Source organism: Glandiceps talaboti, chromosome 5 (assembly GCF_964340395.1).
Source record: "Glandiceps talaboti chromosome 5, keGlaTala1.1, whole genome shotgun sequence".
Classification (NCBI taxonomy): domain Eukaryota; kingdom Metazoa; phylum Hemichordata; class Enteropneusta; family Spengelidae; genus Glandiceps; species Glandiceps talaboti.
The window spans coordinates 11,951,242-11,965,335 of record NC_135553.1 but is presented as its reverse complement, the minus strand read 5'-3'; the positions used below and the strand labels follow the sequence as shown (position 1 = coordinate 11,965,335).

General features: G+C 35.3%; 2 protein-coding genes across 2 annotated transcripts in view; one reads left to right on the top strand and one right to left on the bottom strand.

The window, feature by feature from the left end:
• LOC144435696 (uncharacterized) overlaps nt 1–14,094 on the bottom strand; it is a 443,695-nt gene that overhangs the window by 237,129 nt on the left and 192,472 nt on the right. The window lies entirely within an intron of this gene.
• Nucleotides 1,989–14,094, top strand: part of LOC144434810 (uncharacterized) — a 56,696-nt gene continuing 44,590 nt past the window's right edge. The window contains exons 1-3 of the mRNA XM_078123314.1: nt 1,989–2,187; nt 2,322–2,424; nt 3,141–3,346. Coding sequence (XP_077979440.1) covers nt 2,095–2,187; nt 2,322–2,424; nt 3,141–3,346 — 402 coding nt within the window. The 5' untranslated portion in view covers nt 1,989–2,094. The remainder of the gene's footprint in view (nt 2,188–2,321; nt 2,425–3,140; nt 3,347–14,094) is intronic.

Sequence of the window (14,094 nt, the reverse complement as noted above, 5' to 3'; positions counted from 1 at the left end):
CAAAATTTGCGAACCCCATTTTTTAGCATATTGATGAGTGATGAAGTGTCGCTGGGTGTAAGCTCTGCAATAACAAAGATAAAGAATAAAGCTTAAACCCGTTCATTCAAGTGAATAAAGATTTAGTCAGCTATTAATATTTTAGTTAGCTCTGTAAATGTCATCCGGTGTGTCCTTCCAGACAACAACAGAATTTCCTATCACCTTGTTTGTCACACAAGACTGATTCTATTTCAAACGACTTGCATATTTAATTCATGGTGACATTTGGGCGTTTATAGGGCATATGTTGGTTATTCATATCCCATCAATTTGTGATGACACAAAGTGTCTTTATCGGGGACAGAGAAGTAGTATAAAGTCGTCAGACTAACTGTATATGTGAATGCAAAATCATCTTGTGGAACCATTTTGATATTTTTTTCCGACGCTGGAAAAGTACAGTGACGTAGAATGGCATGATGCATTTTCCTGCAAAAAAAATGAACAAAATTTACACATGTTTGTCATATGTATAATTTGGTATGTCCAATTTGGACATTGACTGTAAATAGATGCATAATCCCTATTCAATCACAATTGTAAAAAATCGCAAAAGTCAAGTCTCCGCTTTTCACACACGTTTCTCTATGTAGTGAAGACACTGGAAAGATTTACACTGTCTAAATTTACCGGCGGCAGGTGAGACTAAACTACATCTAGCCATAGTGTTATACACCCAGATAACATCATTTTGACGACATTTCTGAAACCACTATGTGGTGACAAACGCACATTACAACTAGATCAGTGGTGAAATTGCTCCTACTTCCCTCATATCTCGGACGAATCCTACTTTTTAGCGGGTTCACTAGGAAAGATAATACTTTCAGGTCCACATGTAAGACATTAGATTTGCATCTTGACTTTTCAAGAGCTTGGTTCATCTGTTGCAGACAAGAATAAAACATCCTACAAATCACAGTCCTGTCTAGTCAGGCTATATGGGGAAAATCTGCTCCTAGCTCAGAGTCCTGCTGCCTACGCTCTTGACATAGCAGCCCCATTTCCAAACCACGATGGAATTAGTGACAATCACCTGGGCATGCAATGCAGTGCAGTTGTTATAACACATATAACACACGCTCCCCCTTCCAGATTCCACCACAACATTGAAACAAATTCTAACCCCGGATATTGAAATGGCCATACCCCCATCTCCATCCTATCCCCGTCCTAGCTGCCCAATTGGCAATATCCGTCTGCTCACTTGAAAATGTCGAAAAACAAACAAACTAAAAGTACTTAAAAATACAAACCTGCAGGTACGAAATATTTCGAATGTTCTACTCCCAGAATTTTATTCTGTCATGTATCGCATTTTTATGCAGTTTGGCGTGTCCTTTCATTCACAATACGCAACATTTACCAACGTAAAATAAGTTGTTTAAATTTGTTTAATACGCACGGTGAGAGAAAATAATAGCAGGCATCAGTCTACAGTGTTACAAGGACAAAATCGTCGAATTACCTTTACTTTTCGAATTGATATGAAGGGCTGTATTTTATGTAAAAGGCTCGATTTCCTCAGTAAATGTATTTCTTAAAGACTTTTATCTAGCGTATCATTATTTTCTTCGAATTTAGGAGCCTGCATGCAAAACACATCGTCGTCGAACACTCATGACTCATTTGCAATCCGTACCGGCCTAACCAACCAATCCGAAGACTGGCTACCTATATTGTAGTGAGTGGCAGTGATATAAATATTCATTTTCGGAATAATGTATGTTAATTATGCATACTATGGCATGCTTATTGCTACGCACCGTGGATTTCGCAGTAGATTGAAGAATCAGTTTTGAAGCCACGGTTCATTAATTTATATCCGATATATCAATATGACACAAACATAACACGGCTACGAGGGCGTACGAGTGTCTTACCCATGAGCCTCCGCGCACCTCGCAGATGAGGTCACATGACCTTTGCCCCGATGAAATAATGAAATCAAGGTTTGAAGCTTTACAGAGTTGAGTAGCAAATTACCAATGATTTTGATGCGATTTTCGGTGCTTTTTTGACCGAAATTTTCTAAAAAGACTCTACACGACGATGTCAGGACCTGTAGAAAGATGGCTGGAGACGTTTATGTGCAAGCAATATGCGGAAATGTTCGAAAAGTATGGCTACAAAACACTCTCTTCGGTGAGTGCTTTTCCCGGTAGCTCACTCACGCTACGTAACGTTAGACGTACATGACTGTTTGAGCAATATTCACATGTTTGACATCTCAACGATTTCCCAATCTGTTACTTACTTCTTTCTTTATTTTGATGCAGGTTTGTCAACTAGACAGGCACAGTCTACGGTCTATGGGCGTTGCTGAAGAACACTGCGATAAAATACTAGAAAACGTGTCCGTTTTACGGCAAACTATTGTCGGTACGTGAACACTTCACTACATGCATAAGGGACAGTACTCGTGATGCACTGCTCGTGCACTAACCCCCGTACGCACAGTTCGCTATTGTCTATTTTTGTGTATATCTATTCTTCAATTTTCCCACACCTGCTTTTACACAAAGAATTATCCTAATAATTTCACGGGCCATTTTTTGTCGGTCAGAAAAACAAATTCTTCACGCACATGAAAACACTGGTGTCTACTTTGTTGTCACTCATAATGAATGTAACTTTTCATCTCCCATTTCTTATAGATTTTGCTACACAATATTTGCATACATACGCACATCAACACGTGTGTACTCGCTTTGTTTGTTTACAATGCTATGTATATGCTACACTTCGTCTTGCTCTGTAAAATAATCTTATCTTTCTCTCTCTTTTTTCTCATCTTTTTTTCCCTGTTCACCTATATGTTGATTCCATATCCAGCAGGGACTGAATCACCCAAGACTCGCACCTTCCCCGATCTGAATGTACTGGCGACGGATGCCCCAGAACCCCAGGGGGAGCCTCCTCCCGCTGTCCCCAATCCTGTAGTCAACCCTGCTAGTTCTGCATTGCGTTCTGTGGCAATGAGCTACCAGGGTAAGCAAAGCCTTGTGCGCCTTGTCGTCTTTCTATCTCTCTTCCTCCTATCTTTTCTTCCCTCTTTCTCAACCACACCATAATATTAGCTCGTGTACTCTCAACAGGTAAAGCAAATTTAGACCAGCAGACAGGTGCACCAACTTCTCCACCATTTAATTCTTTCTCTGGAATGTCTGGACAACCTCCAGGACAGCAACAGTTCTTTCCGGAAAACCAGCCGTATGGAGACTTTCCACGTACTCAAATGGCAACTCAGGGAAGACCGTCAGAGTTTGTTGGGCCGCAGAATCCACCTGGACCTGGAGAAATGGTAGGAAGTTGTTTAATCTATACATATTTCTTACAACATCCACCAAACATCTCTAAAACCATAGACACAATCTATGCCAAAACAAACAGAGTTTGTTTGCCAAATTCATAAACTCTTAAAGATAAATTAAGAAATCACAACACAAATGATGCGTAATCACTAAGTGAAAGAGTGTTGAAGCACATGTTTGTGCGTGATACATGTCCGGTAAGAATTGAACATTTAAACACCAGAAAAACTGCCTTTTTAAAATCATATATTTGGTTGGAATTAAATGTTGTGGTCCATAACAGTTGTTCCTAATACATTGAAAATAAACTTTGACACAAAGGAAAAAAACTTGTGCAACTTATTGGGTTTGAGGGCATCATTCATACAAATGAATGTTAATGGTGCCAGGATCATACTTTGCAATGCATTTCTTCAATGTCTGTGAAAAAATGAGGAAAGAAATTTTCTTCCATACTCAACTCAGCTTGGGAATTTACTAATGCAACGAAAGAGTTATTTTGATGGAAAATGTAAATGAGTCATAATGATAATCACAGCTGAGGCACAATATAAAACACTTATTACTATATGTTAACTAAAATAATGATTGTGAGCTATATGTATTCATTCCCATTGGAAAATTATTTGATGGGAGAAGGAGGGGGGGGGGGGTTCTATAGAAATTTAAAATTATTTCTTTACCAAGAAAGTACAGATCCTTACTATACTATACTTAATGTTTGATGGTGGCATATCAAGCACATACAAGCCAGGCTGTGCAATAGGTGAATCTTCAAATTTACCAGAAATGTCATCAGATAACGTTATTGTAACGGTCTTTTTCTAACATTACACCTTAGTCTAGATATAATTTAATGATGTACCTATGGTTGATATTCAACAGTGTCAAATATTTACTGTTTCAAAAAAAGGTTACTTTCCATGATTATCTTTTTTGCTCATAATTTGTGATAGACTTGAATATTTTTTTAACAGCAGTCCTTGTTATTGGTATTAATATATTGTGTATATAACATGAGAATTCATTCAGCAAGCAGGCTCCCCTCAATTACAGTCCTGGGCAAGACTCTCCTCAATTACAGTCCTGGGCAAGACTCCCCTCAATTACAGTCCTAGGCAAGACTCCCCTCAATTACAGTCCTGGGCAAGACTCCCCTTAATTACAGTCCTGGGCAAGACCCCCCATCAATTACAGTCCTGGGCAAGACTCCCCTCAATTACAGTCCTGGGCAAGACTCCCCTCAATTACAGTCCTGGGCAAGACTCCCCTCAATTACAGTCCTGGGCAAGACTCTCCTCAATTACAGTCCTGGGCAAGACTCCCCTCAATTACAGTCCTGGGCAAGACTCCCCTCAATTACAGTCCTGGGCAAGACTCCCCTCACTTACAGTCCTGGGCAAGACTCCCCTCAATTACAGTCCTGGGCAAGACTCCCCTCAATTACAGTCCTGCTGTAGAATAATATCTAGGAAGTAAACCAACAACCTTAACTTAGCTTTGTGAGCATAGCGATATACCTTACATTCAGTCTTTTGGCAAATGTTTCATGGTATAGCTGTCATTTTAATCTTTGAAAACATCTTGAACTTTGAAATAGTTTAAGATTATATTTTAAGATTTGATTAAAATCTACCTTCATTTGAAAATGGAAAAGTTAAAGTTAGAGGGAAAGGGAATATATAGAACAGTGGTCACGCATTACAGACAGACTTTACAGATCAGTTCATGTTAGAGGAAATAACCCAATGTGTATTCTAAACCTCATCCCTACCCTTGCAATAACTATCAATCCTAGTTGGAATACAAATGTGTAACTGTTGTATAGTCAGTCCACTGTTCTACATTCATGTTAATACTGTCAGTTTCCTTTCTATGTTCCTTTTAATCATTTTATTTGGTAGTCATGCTATCAATAATGTCACTAATTTCTGTAAATAGTTCTGAATATTTTGTTGGAAAATTCAGTAGAAGTATGTGTTTTTTTTATTAATCATAATTAGATACTGTAGTATAATTTATAGAGAATACGGGTTTAGAATTGACTCGAAATAGATGAAATAAATTGTAGTTGTACATTTGATGTCTCCTGATAGATAACTGGCTCCTCTTTCCAATTTGAACTCTGAAAGCTTATTAGAGTCAGTCTAAGACAGCATCCCAAAATACAGAACAGAAAGCTATGCCTTTTATTATTTATCAGTTGTGGCGTAGTATGTAGGCAACTGAATGATTGCAGTGTTATTCATCAGGGAAAATGTAAGAGTAGTGAAGGTAGATGAAATATTCATGACTTGGATGCTGATAGCCGTCAGCTACATAGTAGGCAGGGTCAGTGTAGAGTCGTTTTCTAAATCAGTGCATGCAGTGACACAGCAGTGATGGGGTCACCTGATTGTCTCTGACCTCTGTACCGCCTCATTATTACCAGCTTCCACATGATGACCCCTGTGGTCAGCTGACTTCAAAGTGCAGTGCTTTGATACAAAGAATAGAAGTGAAAGACAATGTTTGAATGACTTACAACAGTAGAATAATGTTTGTAGAAAACACAATGAGACAGGCAGTAATGGGGTTGTTTTAAAAACAAAGGGGATACATTGTTTGGGAAACAACACAGTACATGTTACATGCTAGGTATTGCTAATGGCTTACTCTCAAAAGACTGGGTTTCTTGTGTGCAACACCTGGGGCTTGGTGCACTATGATGAAGAGTATAGCACACAGGAGGTTATTTTGATCTTCGGCACATTTATGGTATGAATGCGAGTCAGATCTCAAATATTGGCTATATAGAAATGAAAACAACAGTGTTGAAATTCTTGTTTTCTTGTCTACAACACCAGAGGCTTGATGTACCATGAAGAAGAGCAGGGGTTGTATTACAACTCAGAATATCAGCCTGATCTCAAATAAAATATTTACTGAATACATATTTAAACAACAGTGGTGAAATTCTTTTCAAAGTTTCAGTTTCTGTTTCATTGTATAAAAAAAATCCCCTCGATTTTTATTCAGGTGATATTTCTAATACATGAATTGTATGTGTTAGATGTGTATGGCATTCCATATCGAGATAAGAGATACATGTAATGTAGTTGTACTGCTACTATACATTTTGGTTAACTCATTGCTAACTGACAGAATGACATCTCAAATATAGTGCATCTGGTTCTTGGTGTGAAAATGGGCTATAAGGAAATATTCATAAAAGGAAGAAGTTTTGATTGTAGAGATAGGTATATGTAGCCTCGTCTATCAAGGGCTTTTGATTAGTTATAAAATTTGAACTTGATAACTCTAGATAAAAATTACATACTTATTCATAAGTATTCTCAGTTGAGTCTTGTTTGTAATTTTTATCTCGAGTTATCAAGTTCAAACCTTATTACTGATTGCAGCGATAGCATAAAAGTATGTAGGGATGTTGCGGTGTTGTTAGTAACACTGTCCTTAGACCGGGATCACAGTGAATCAACCTCAACTTTTGTGAGTTTTGTGAGCATCTTCCCAGAAAATAATGACAGAATTATATATTATGCACAAAACAAAATGACAAAATGTTATGTAAATTGAGTTATATTTTTTTCTAGAAATCATAAGGTTTTAACCCACTATTCTGTAAAGCCTTGAGGGTGACACCTGAATCAGTTCAGAAAAAAGTTGTACATAATGGACGTGGCAAGACATAGCAATTTTCATTATACTCTAATTTTCAAGAATCAAGGACTATATCTTTGATGATTTGGTAGTAAATGTTGTTTGTGTAGGCTTTGTGCAGGGATGCAGTAAGTTAAATCTACTGAGTTCCTGAAGCTTTTTTACTCGTTATAATCCAAATTAATGTCTTTAGGCTGTCAACCTTTCTCTGTCAAGACTAAAAGACCATCAAGAGTATAAAGTATACAAATATTAGTGCAGTGTACATGTACTATTAGATTGTTATGAAATGAGAGAACTGTACAGACATACTTAAATTATATGATGTCCTGACCATAAATTTAAGGATTTGCAGATTTCTCTAAAATCCTCATAAGCTGTACTTACGAAAACAAAATGTAAATGGAGCTCCTGTCTTAACCCAAGTACTGTAGGGTTTGCAATGTTTGACATTTTCTGTTTACAATTTGTTGTAAATATATGACAGTAGGATCTTGGTGAGTGATAGAAGTAACCTCTATCCCCAGCTGACAATGAGGTTACTATATAGAATTCTGTAATTGATAGTGCGATTAGTCAGACAACTGTGTTTGATGCTACCACCAGCTGGTGGTTATGTGCACTGTATTTGGGATTGTTTTGGCTTCTGATAATATAGTTTATGAAGCCCCAACTAAAACACAACAATGCCCACCTGTACTGTAGTCTGTTAAAGTCATAAATCGTAATATCCTTTTCATTTAATAACATTTTATGATTTATAAATACCTGTGTAAACTAGATCTATGGAAACAATGATGTCCATAAAGAGTCCAGAGGTGATTTTTTTAAACCCCTTAAAATTTCATTTTTTTGTTGTTGTTGGTTAAATCAAGTTTGCACTGCACAATATAGGGCATTATAAATTTTCTTTATTATTATTATTATTCCTATATTTGCTTCCAAAATTGAGAGACTTCCAATCTTTGAGAGCTGTTCATATTGGTCATAATCCCTACCAATAGCAGATTTATTCAGTAATTATTAAATTCACACCCGATATTTAATCTTCAATAATCTCATGGCACATTTGTAGTTATTCCTACAAATTAGTTGATTGAGGAATGGTGATGGTTTGTTCCCAAAACGATTCCCATTGACATATATTTGTAATTGGAATCATTTTAGTCTTTCTTGTATCCTTCAAAACATTGAAATGAGATTGTTAGGAAGAGACACTGTCTTTTTTTCATGAATTCTAAACGAAGTCGTATGAGTGATGTCCTATGTGCACCTGTGGAAAGAAAGCTTGCATCGGTAGTAATTTTCTCAATACATCAGGGGTAGAGCAGGCATAGAATAAATTGATAGGGATCAGATTAGGTAAAAGTAGAAAGATGTAGCTTCTGGTAATGGAATTGGTTCAATTACTGCAGATGCTGAAAGAGTTAGATTTTCAGCAAACCGTTGAAAATGGACAGCATAGAGTAGGATATATTGTGCACTATAGAACAAACGGTGGAGTAAATATGTCAGAACAGTTTTATGACACCGTCCAAAAAGTATCGTCATTTCGCAGTTTGCGGAAGAATAGCAGCTCTGATTTGAAAGAATGTGATAGCACAGTAGTATAAACAGTATGCAGTGATAGCATTAGCAGTGTAGAATTAATTACAGCACAGTAGAATATATATACAGCACAGTAGAATAGATATCATACTCGTACTACATAATTAACAATCAGCACAGTTGAATCTTCAGTCAGCACAGTAGATAATTAGCATAGTAACATTGTCAGCAGTGTAGATAGTATATATGTACACAGTAAAAAGTGACACCACAGTAGGATAGGTAATTGACATATAGCAAAATAGTCAGCAGAGTTCAGGCAATATTATTAACATACCATTAATGTGACCGTGGTATTGTGATGGGGGGAAGTGTAATCTATACTTGTATAAATGGAGTCACAGGCATTATACATACTATATGTATACATATGATATAATGTACTGTGTGCTGCAGATTTTGCACATTTTATGGGAAATTATAGAAACATTTGACCTTCATATTGTGATGGGATACATTTTACTTGTAAGGAAAGAATAAAATGAACAATTTGATTGACTTGTTACAGCCAATGTATACACAGACCACTCATGCTCTTAGACATTATGGATGTTATAGTAAACATGTACACGCATACATATGTATCTATCCTTTGGTATGTGGATTTCTTACTCTTCTACTCTCATACATACGTATATCATTTCATTACACTGTGGTCTTGTTTTCGCAGATGAATTTCAATACGTCTATAATTTGCATGTTCATGTCTAAAATTATTCAAATGTCTTTTGAGTTGTGAGTATAGTGTAACAGTCAGCAGTTCGCTCACCCTGTTATAATATTGTTTGAAATCTGTATACCAGGATTCAGATATGGCAGATGTCCTACAATGAACTCTGATCTCAGATGTAACAAATCTAACTTTTATCACCCAAGGTCACTTGAAATGGTTTTATAGATCAAATGCCATGTGTGTAATGTACAGATATATTCTTAGCAATAGACCCACATACGCCTTACGCCTTACCAGGGTTCCCCCCAAATTATGGTACAACATATGGAATCCGTGCAGGTTTTACAATATCTCTTCCTCTGTTACCATGGTTTCTAATTACATGTAAAATGATAGTACCACAAGCTTTGAAAATGTATGTATTATAACTTTTACCAGATTTCCCTCCTCTGTTGCCAGCGTTTCCAACCAGTTGAGATGGTTCCCAAACCTAGCAAAACATATTGAATCTCTAAATGCTTAAAAATTGAATAATGATATAAAAATGGAATTTGTTTACTGCATATCTGTGATAATAACACTGATATGACCAAGGATCTGTGATGCGAGAAATGGAGACATTGCTTGGTTTAGTCAAAAGACAGTCTGACTGGTTCAATTTATTGCTCTGATTACCTTTAGTACTCAGCATGTTATTCCAATGTATTTTGTAATTTTAAGACTCTAGACCAAATTATTACTGCAAGTGTAAAATAAATCTACCAATTATGTCAATGAAGATAAAACTTGAAAGTATTAAATTAAAAGATAAATTTCTACATTTAATAAAAAGAATTCTTAGAAAAGCTACTAAATATCTCTGTTGGTAAATACTTTAGTGGTATCTTTGGTGTCTAGAGACAGTCAAAGTTCTACTGCAATTCTCAAACTGACGCTTACATGATTAGATTTCAACATTGATTTTAGTAGAAAATACAAATCACAACACAAGCATATTGAAAACTTAAATGAAATACCTTCTCTGTATGTCTTTTAAATAAATATCTGTAACACAGGTGACAGCTTTTAATTTACTATGCATCATGATTTTTCATGAACAAGTTTCATAGTTTAAGAAAATATGGAACACAGATTCAATGTTTTCTGTTTCACTTTTTCATAAACAAGTTTTACACTTTACAGTTTTGTAAAGTTATAGTGAAAGTAGAGCCCCTTTTCTGATATACTATTGGTCATAAACAAGCTTTATAGTTGTTCAAGAATAGAAACTGTGTTTTTGTTCAGGAGCAATATGTAGTAAAAACTACCTGAGTTTCTCAGTCATGTTACCATGGTTCCCCACTAAAATTATGATGTCATTATTTGGAAACTATGCCAGTTTGACTAGATTATTTCCTTTCTGTTGCTAGGGTTCCCAAACCTTTACAAAAACACTCATATAGAGATCAGATTTTCATTTTCTGAACCATTTATCCAGACAGAAATGACAGCTTTGAATATAAGCACTCTAGATCTAAATATTAAGAAAACTGTTTACATCTAGGACAGTACAATATAGTTACTTTGGAACGGTAAATTAGAAACAAATGTGACGTTTCGATCAGTCTACTATGGACCTTGATCATGCAATGATTTAATTGTTCAGCGCTAATGTTTCTCTCTGAACTGGCGGAATAATATGTTTACATCTCCACTTGTGAAGTTTTGACTCAATAGTAATGATATCAAATAACCACAAATTACAATGTCAACAGTTGGGGTCACTTTGGAAGGTTTGTTTTGACCTTACAAAATGTTCACACAGACCATCTGCTGGTAAACATACTTTACATTTTGTAAAATTTTAGTGTAAAACCGAATGTCAAAAACTGTTATCTGGTGAAGCTATAGGAAAAGTTGATCCAGGATAAAAAAAAAGATAATTCTATGTAATCCGTATGGCTCCACTAATAAGATAACAATAAATTTCAGAATCTGAGCATGAAACCCTGGCCTTTAAACTCTCCAGATGTGAAGTTTGGTGTTTTTATTACAGTGTAAGGGCAGCAAGATTTACCCTTGGGGTGTTCAATATATTTTACCAGTGTTCTCAACAACACCAACAACAACAACAACAACAACAACAACAACAACAACAACAACAACAACAACAACAAGTGTATTCAAATGTAGACGATGTACAATTAATAGATTTTCTATTTGCAGTCATCACGATGGATAGTAAAGTCATGTTTAATAATCATTCCCATTTTGAAAATAGTGTTAATATGAAACTTAAACCACTAGCTGGAACTGGGGTATTATTTTTTTTCGATCAGACAGCCAATGATATACTTACTGAAAATTGTTGAAATCCAATAATTAGATATAGTACATGTACATGTCAAGGAGAGGTCTGTTTTATCTATAATTATAAGTAATATAGTCGTAAGTTTAAATTATGATTCATATGATTAGGACACTTATTTTGGGGTTCAGACCTGAAAAATCGATTTGATTGGATATATTGCACCAGACTATGTGTACTACAACACAAATATGTTTATTCACATGGGATTCAATATATCTCATATCTCATGGTGTACAATGTTACGAGTAAGTCATATATAACAAATAAAACGTTCCAGTTACTGCTAGTACAGCTTTAGAACTTTAAATCAAAGTTTAGTTCTATGTATGCTTGTAATATGATGGTATATTAAAGTGAATGTACAGCTGTTTCCTGAGTTCATTATTCATTTCTTAATGTGAACAATGCTATTAGGGTAAGGTGTCTTTTGTTCATTGGAAGACTTGTAAGCCTTTCCTGTATGAATTTAGGTCAAAGGTGAAAGGTGATGGCATTGTAAAAGATACCAGAGTGGCAGGTGCAATGCTTGGTTTTCAGCCTCATTTTTTGTGTCTCTGTGAAAGGCACCCATGAAGTAGTTAATGAGTTTTGTTCTATTTTACATTTCTATCTGAAAGGTAGAGATATCTTGTGATGAAATTGAATTTCAAATTAAATTACAGTTCTTTTTGTTATGAAATAATGGGTATTGAACAGTCTCGTAGAATAGGTAATGAAAATGGTTAGGCTGGTTTGGTTTGAAAATTGGAAATTTCAGACGTGATGTCTACATTAGCTTGGCATATGTACCGTCTGCTGATCAGATGTAGATACAACTTACAAGTTATATGTGAAATTAGTTCAAAAATTGGCAGAAAGGAAAATAGAAACGTTTAAGTTTGGTTCATAGAATTTACTTAATCTAGGTATTTTTATTTTAACTGCCTTGTTTTTGGAAGTTTTCCATTTTTATCTTGTCAAAAACTCACACAATTTCTGTCATTTAGTTTTAACATTTATATAACCACAATGGTTTTAGTTTGTGAAAGAACACATTTTAAAGAGAATGTCGGATTTGTTCAACCGACAAAATAACCCATGATGCACCTGGACCTCAGAGGAGAAACCATAGAAACCTGTGACGGCTCTTCTTTCATTTTAATTTGTTTGTTGACTGAAAACGTAAAAAAAAAACCCAGCAAAGTATTATAGAAATATTTCTATGGATTAACGACTGAATGTTTTTCTTTATTCTGTATTAAAACTAGTTATATTTGATTGTCCTTAAAAGTCCCTAAACCTTGCCATAGCCAAAATGACCTGAAGAGGGTTAACAACAAAATAAACATTCATATGCTGTGTGCATTGCTCACACAAATTGTTGAGCTTAAAGGAGACAAAATGGCATAGTCCGAAGATGTGGTCATCATTGTTTGCCATATTTATGTTTGGTATTTTAAAGAGTCCTGTGTAGTCTAGAATGATTGTTGCATGAGCTTTAAGAAAAACAGACATCTTTCTTTCGAAGATTTTAATAATTGTTTGCTTTTTTGTATTTGGTATTTTAAAGACATATCGGTAAAACTGTTTGTTGTCTGGAATGGTCGTTTAGAGCTGTAGAAAAAAATGACATCAACCAAAGATGTGGTAGTCATGTTTGCTATTTGTGTTTGGTATTTTTTAAAGACATATTGGTAAAACTATTTGTAGTGTGGAATGGTTGTTGAGAGCTGTAGAACAAAATGACATCAACCAAAGATGTGGTAGTCATGTTTGCTATTTGTGTTTGGTATTTTTTAAAGACATGTTACATTGGGTAACATTACATTACCTTACATTGTAGTCATGAATGATTGATCGCATCACATCACTATAATAATGTGTTTGTGGTATTGTAGTATTCATCAGGGATTGCAGTGACATCACCATGTCTACAGAGAGGTAGAGTGAAGCAAGCCTGCTTGCTATTAATGAGGATCAGACTACATCTCCATCATTTAGCAATGGACTCCTTGTCACCAAATCAGACTACTGTCAAAATTGTTGGATTTCTATCACTCTATGTATTAGTGTCAGCTGATGACAGCATCACCTGTCAAGTCAGGATATATAGTAGAAGTCATATTACTTTAGATAGGCTTAAGTCATTTATACCTAGAATATGCATTAACCTTTGTGTTCTAGTAATGAGTATGTGTGTTGGATGCGTAAATCTGTAAAACGTTAACTGAAATAGTAATAGTGTACAGTATTGATGAGTGTGAGATACATGTATGCTAATATGTAAAAGTGCATACAGATATTATCTGTTAGATATATATATATATATATCTGAAAAAGTTCACAGAAATAGTAATAGTGTACAGTATTGATGAGTGTGAGATACATGTATGCTAATATGTAAAAGTGCATACAGATATTATCTGTTAGATATATATATATATATCTGAAAAAGTTCACTACAATAG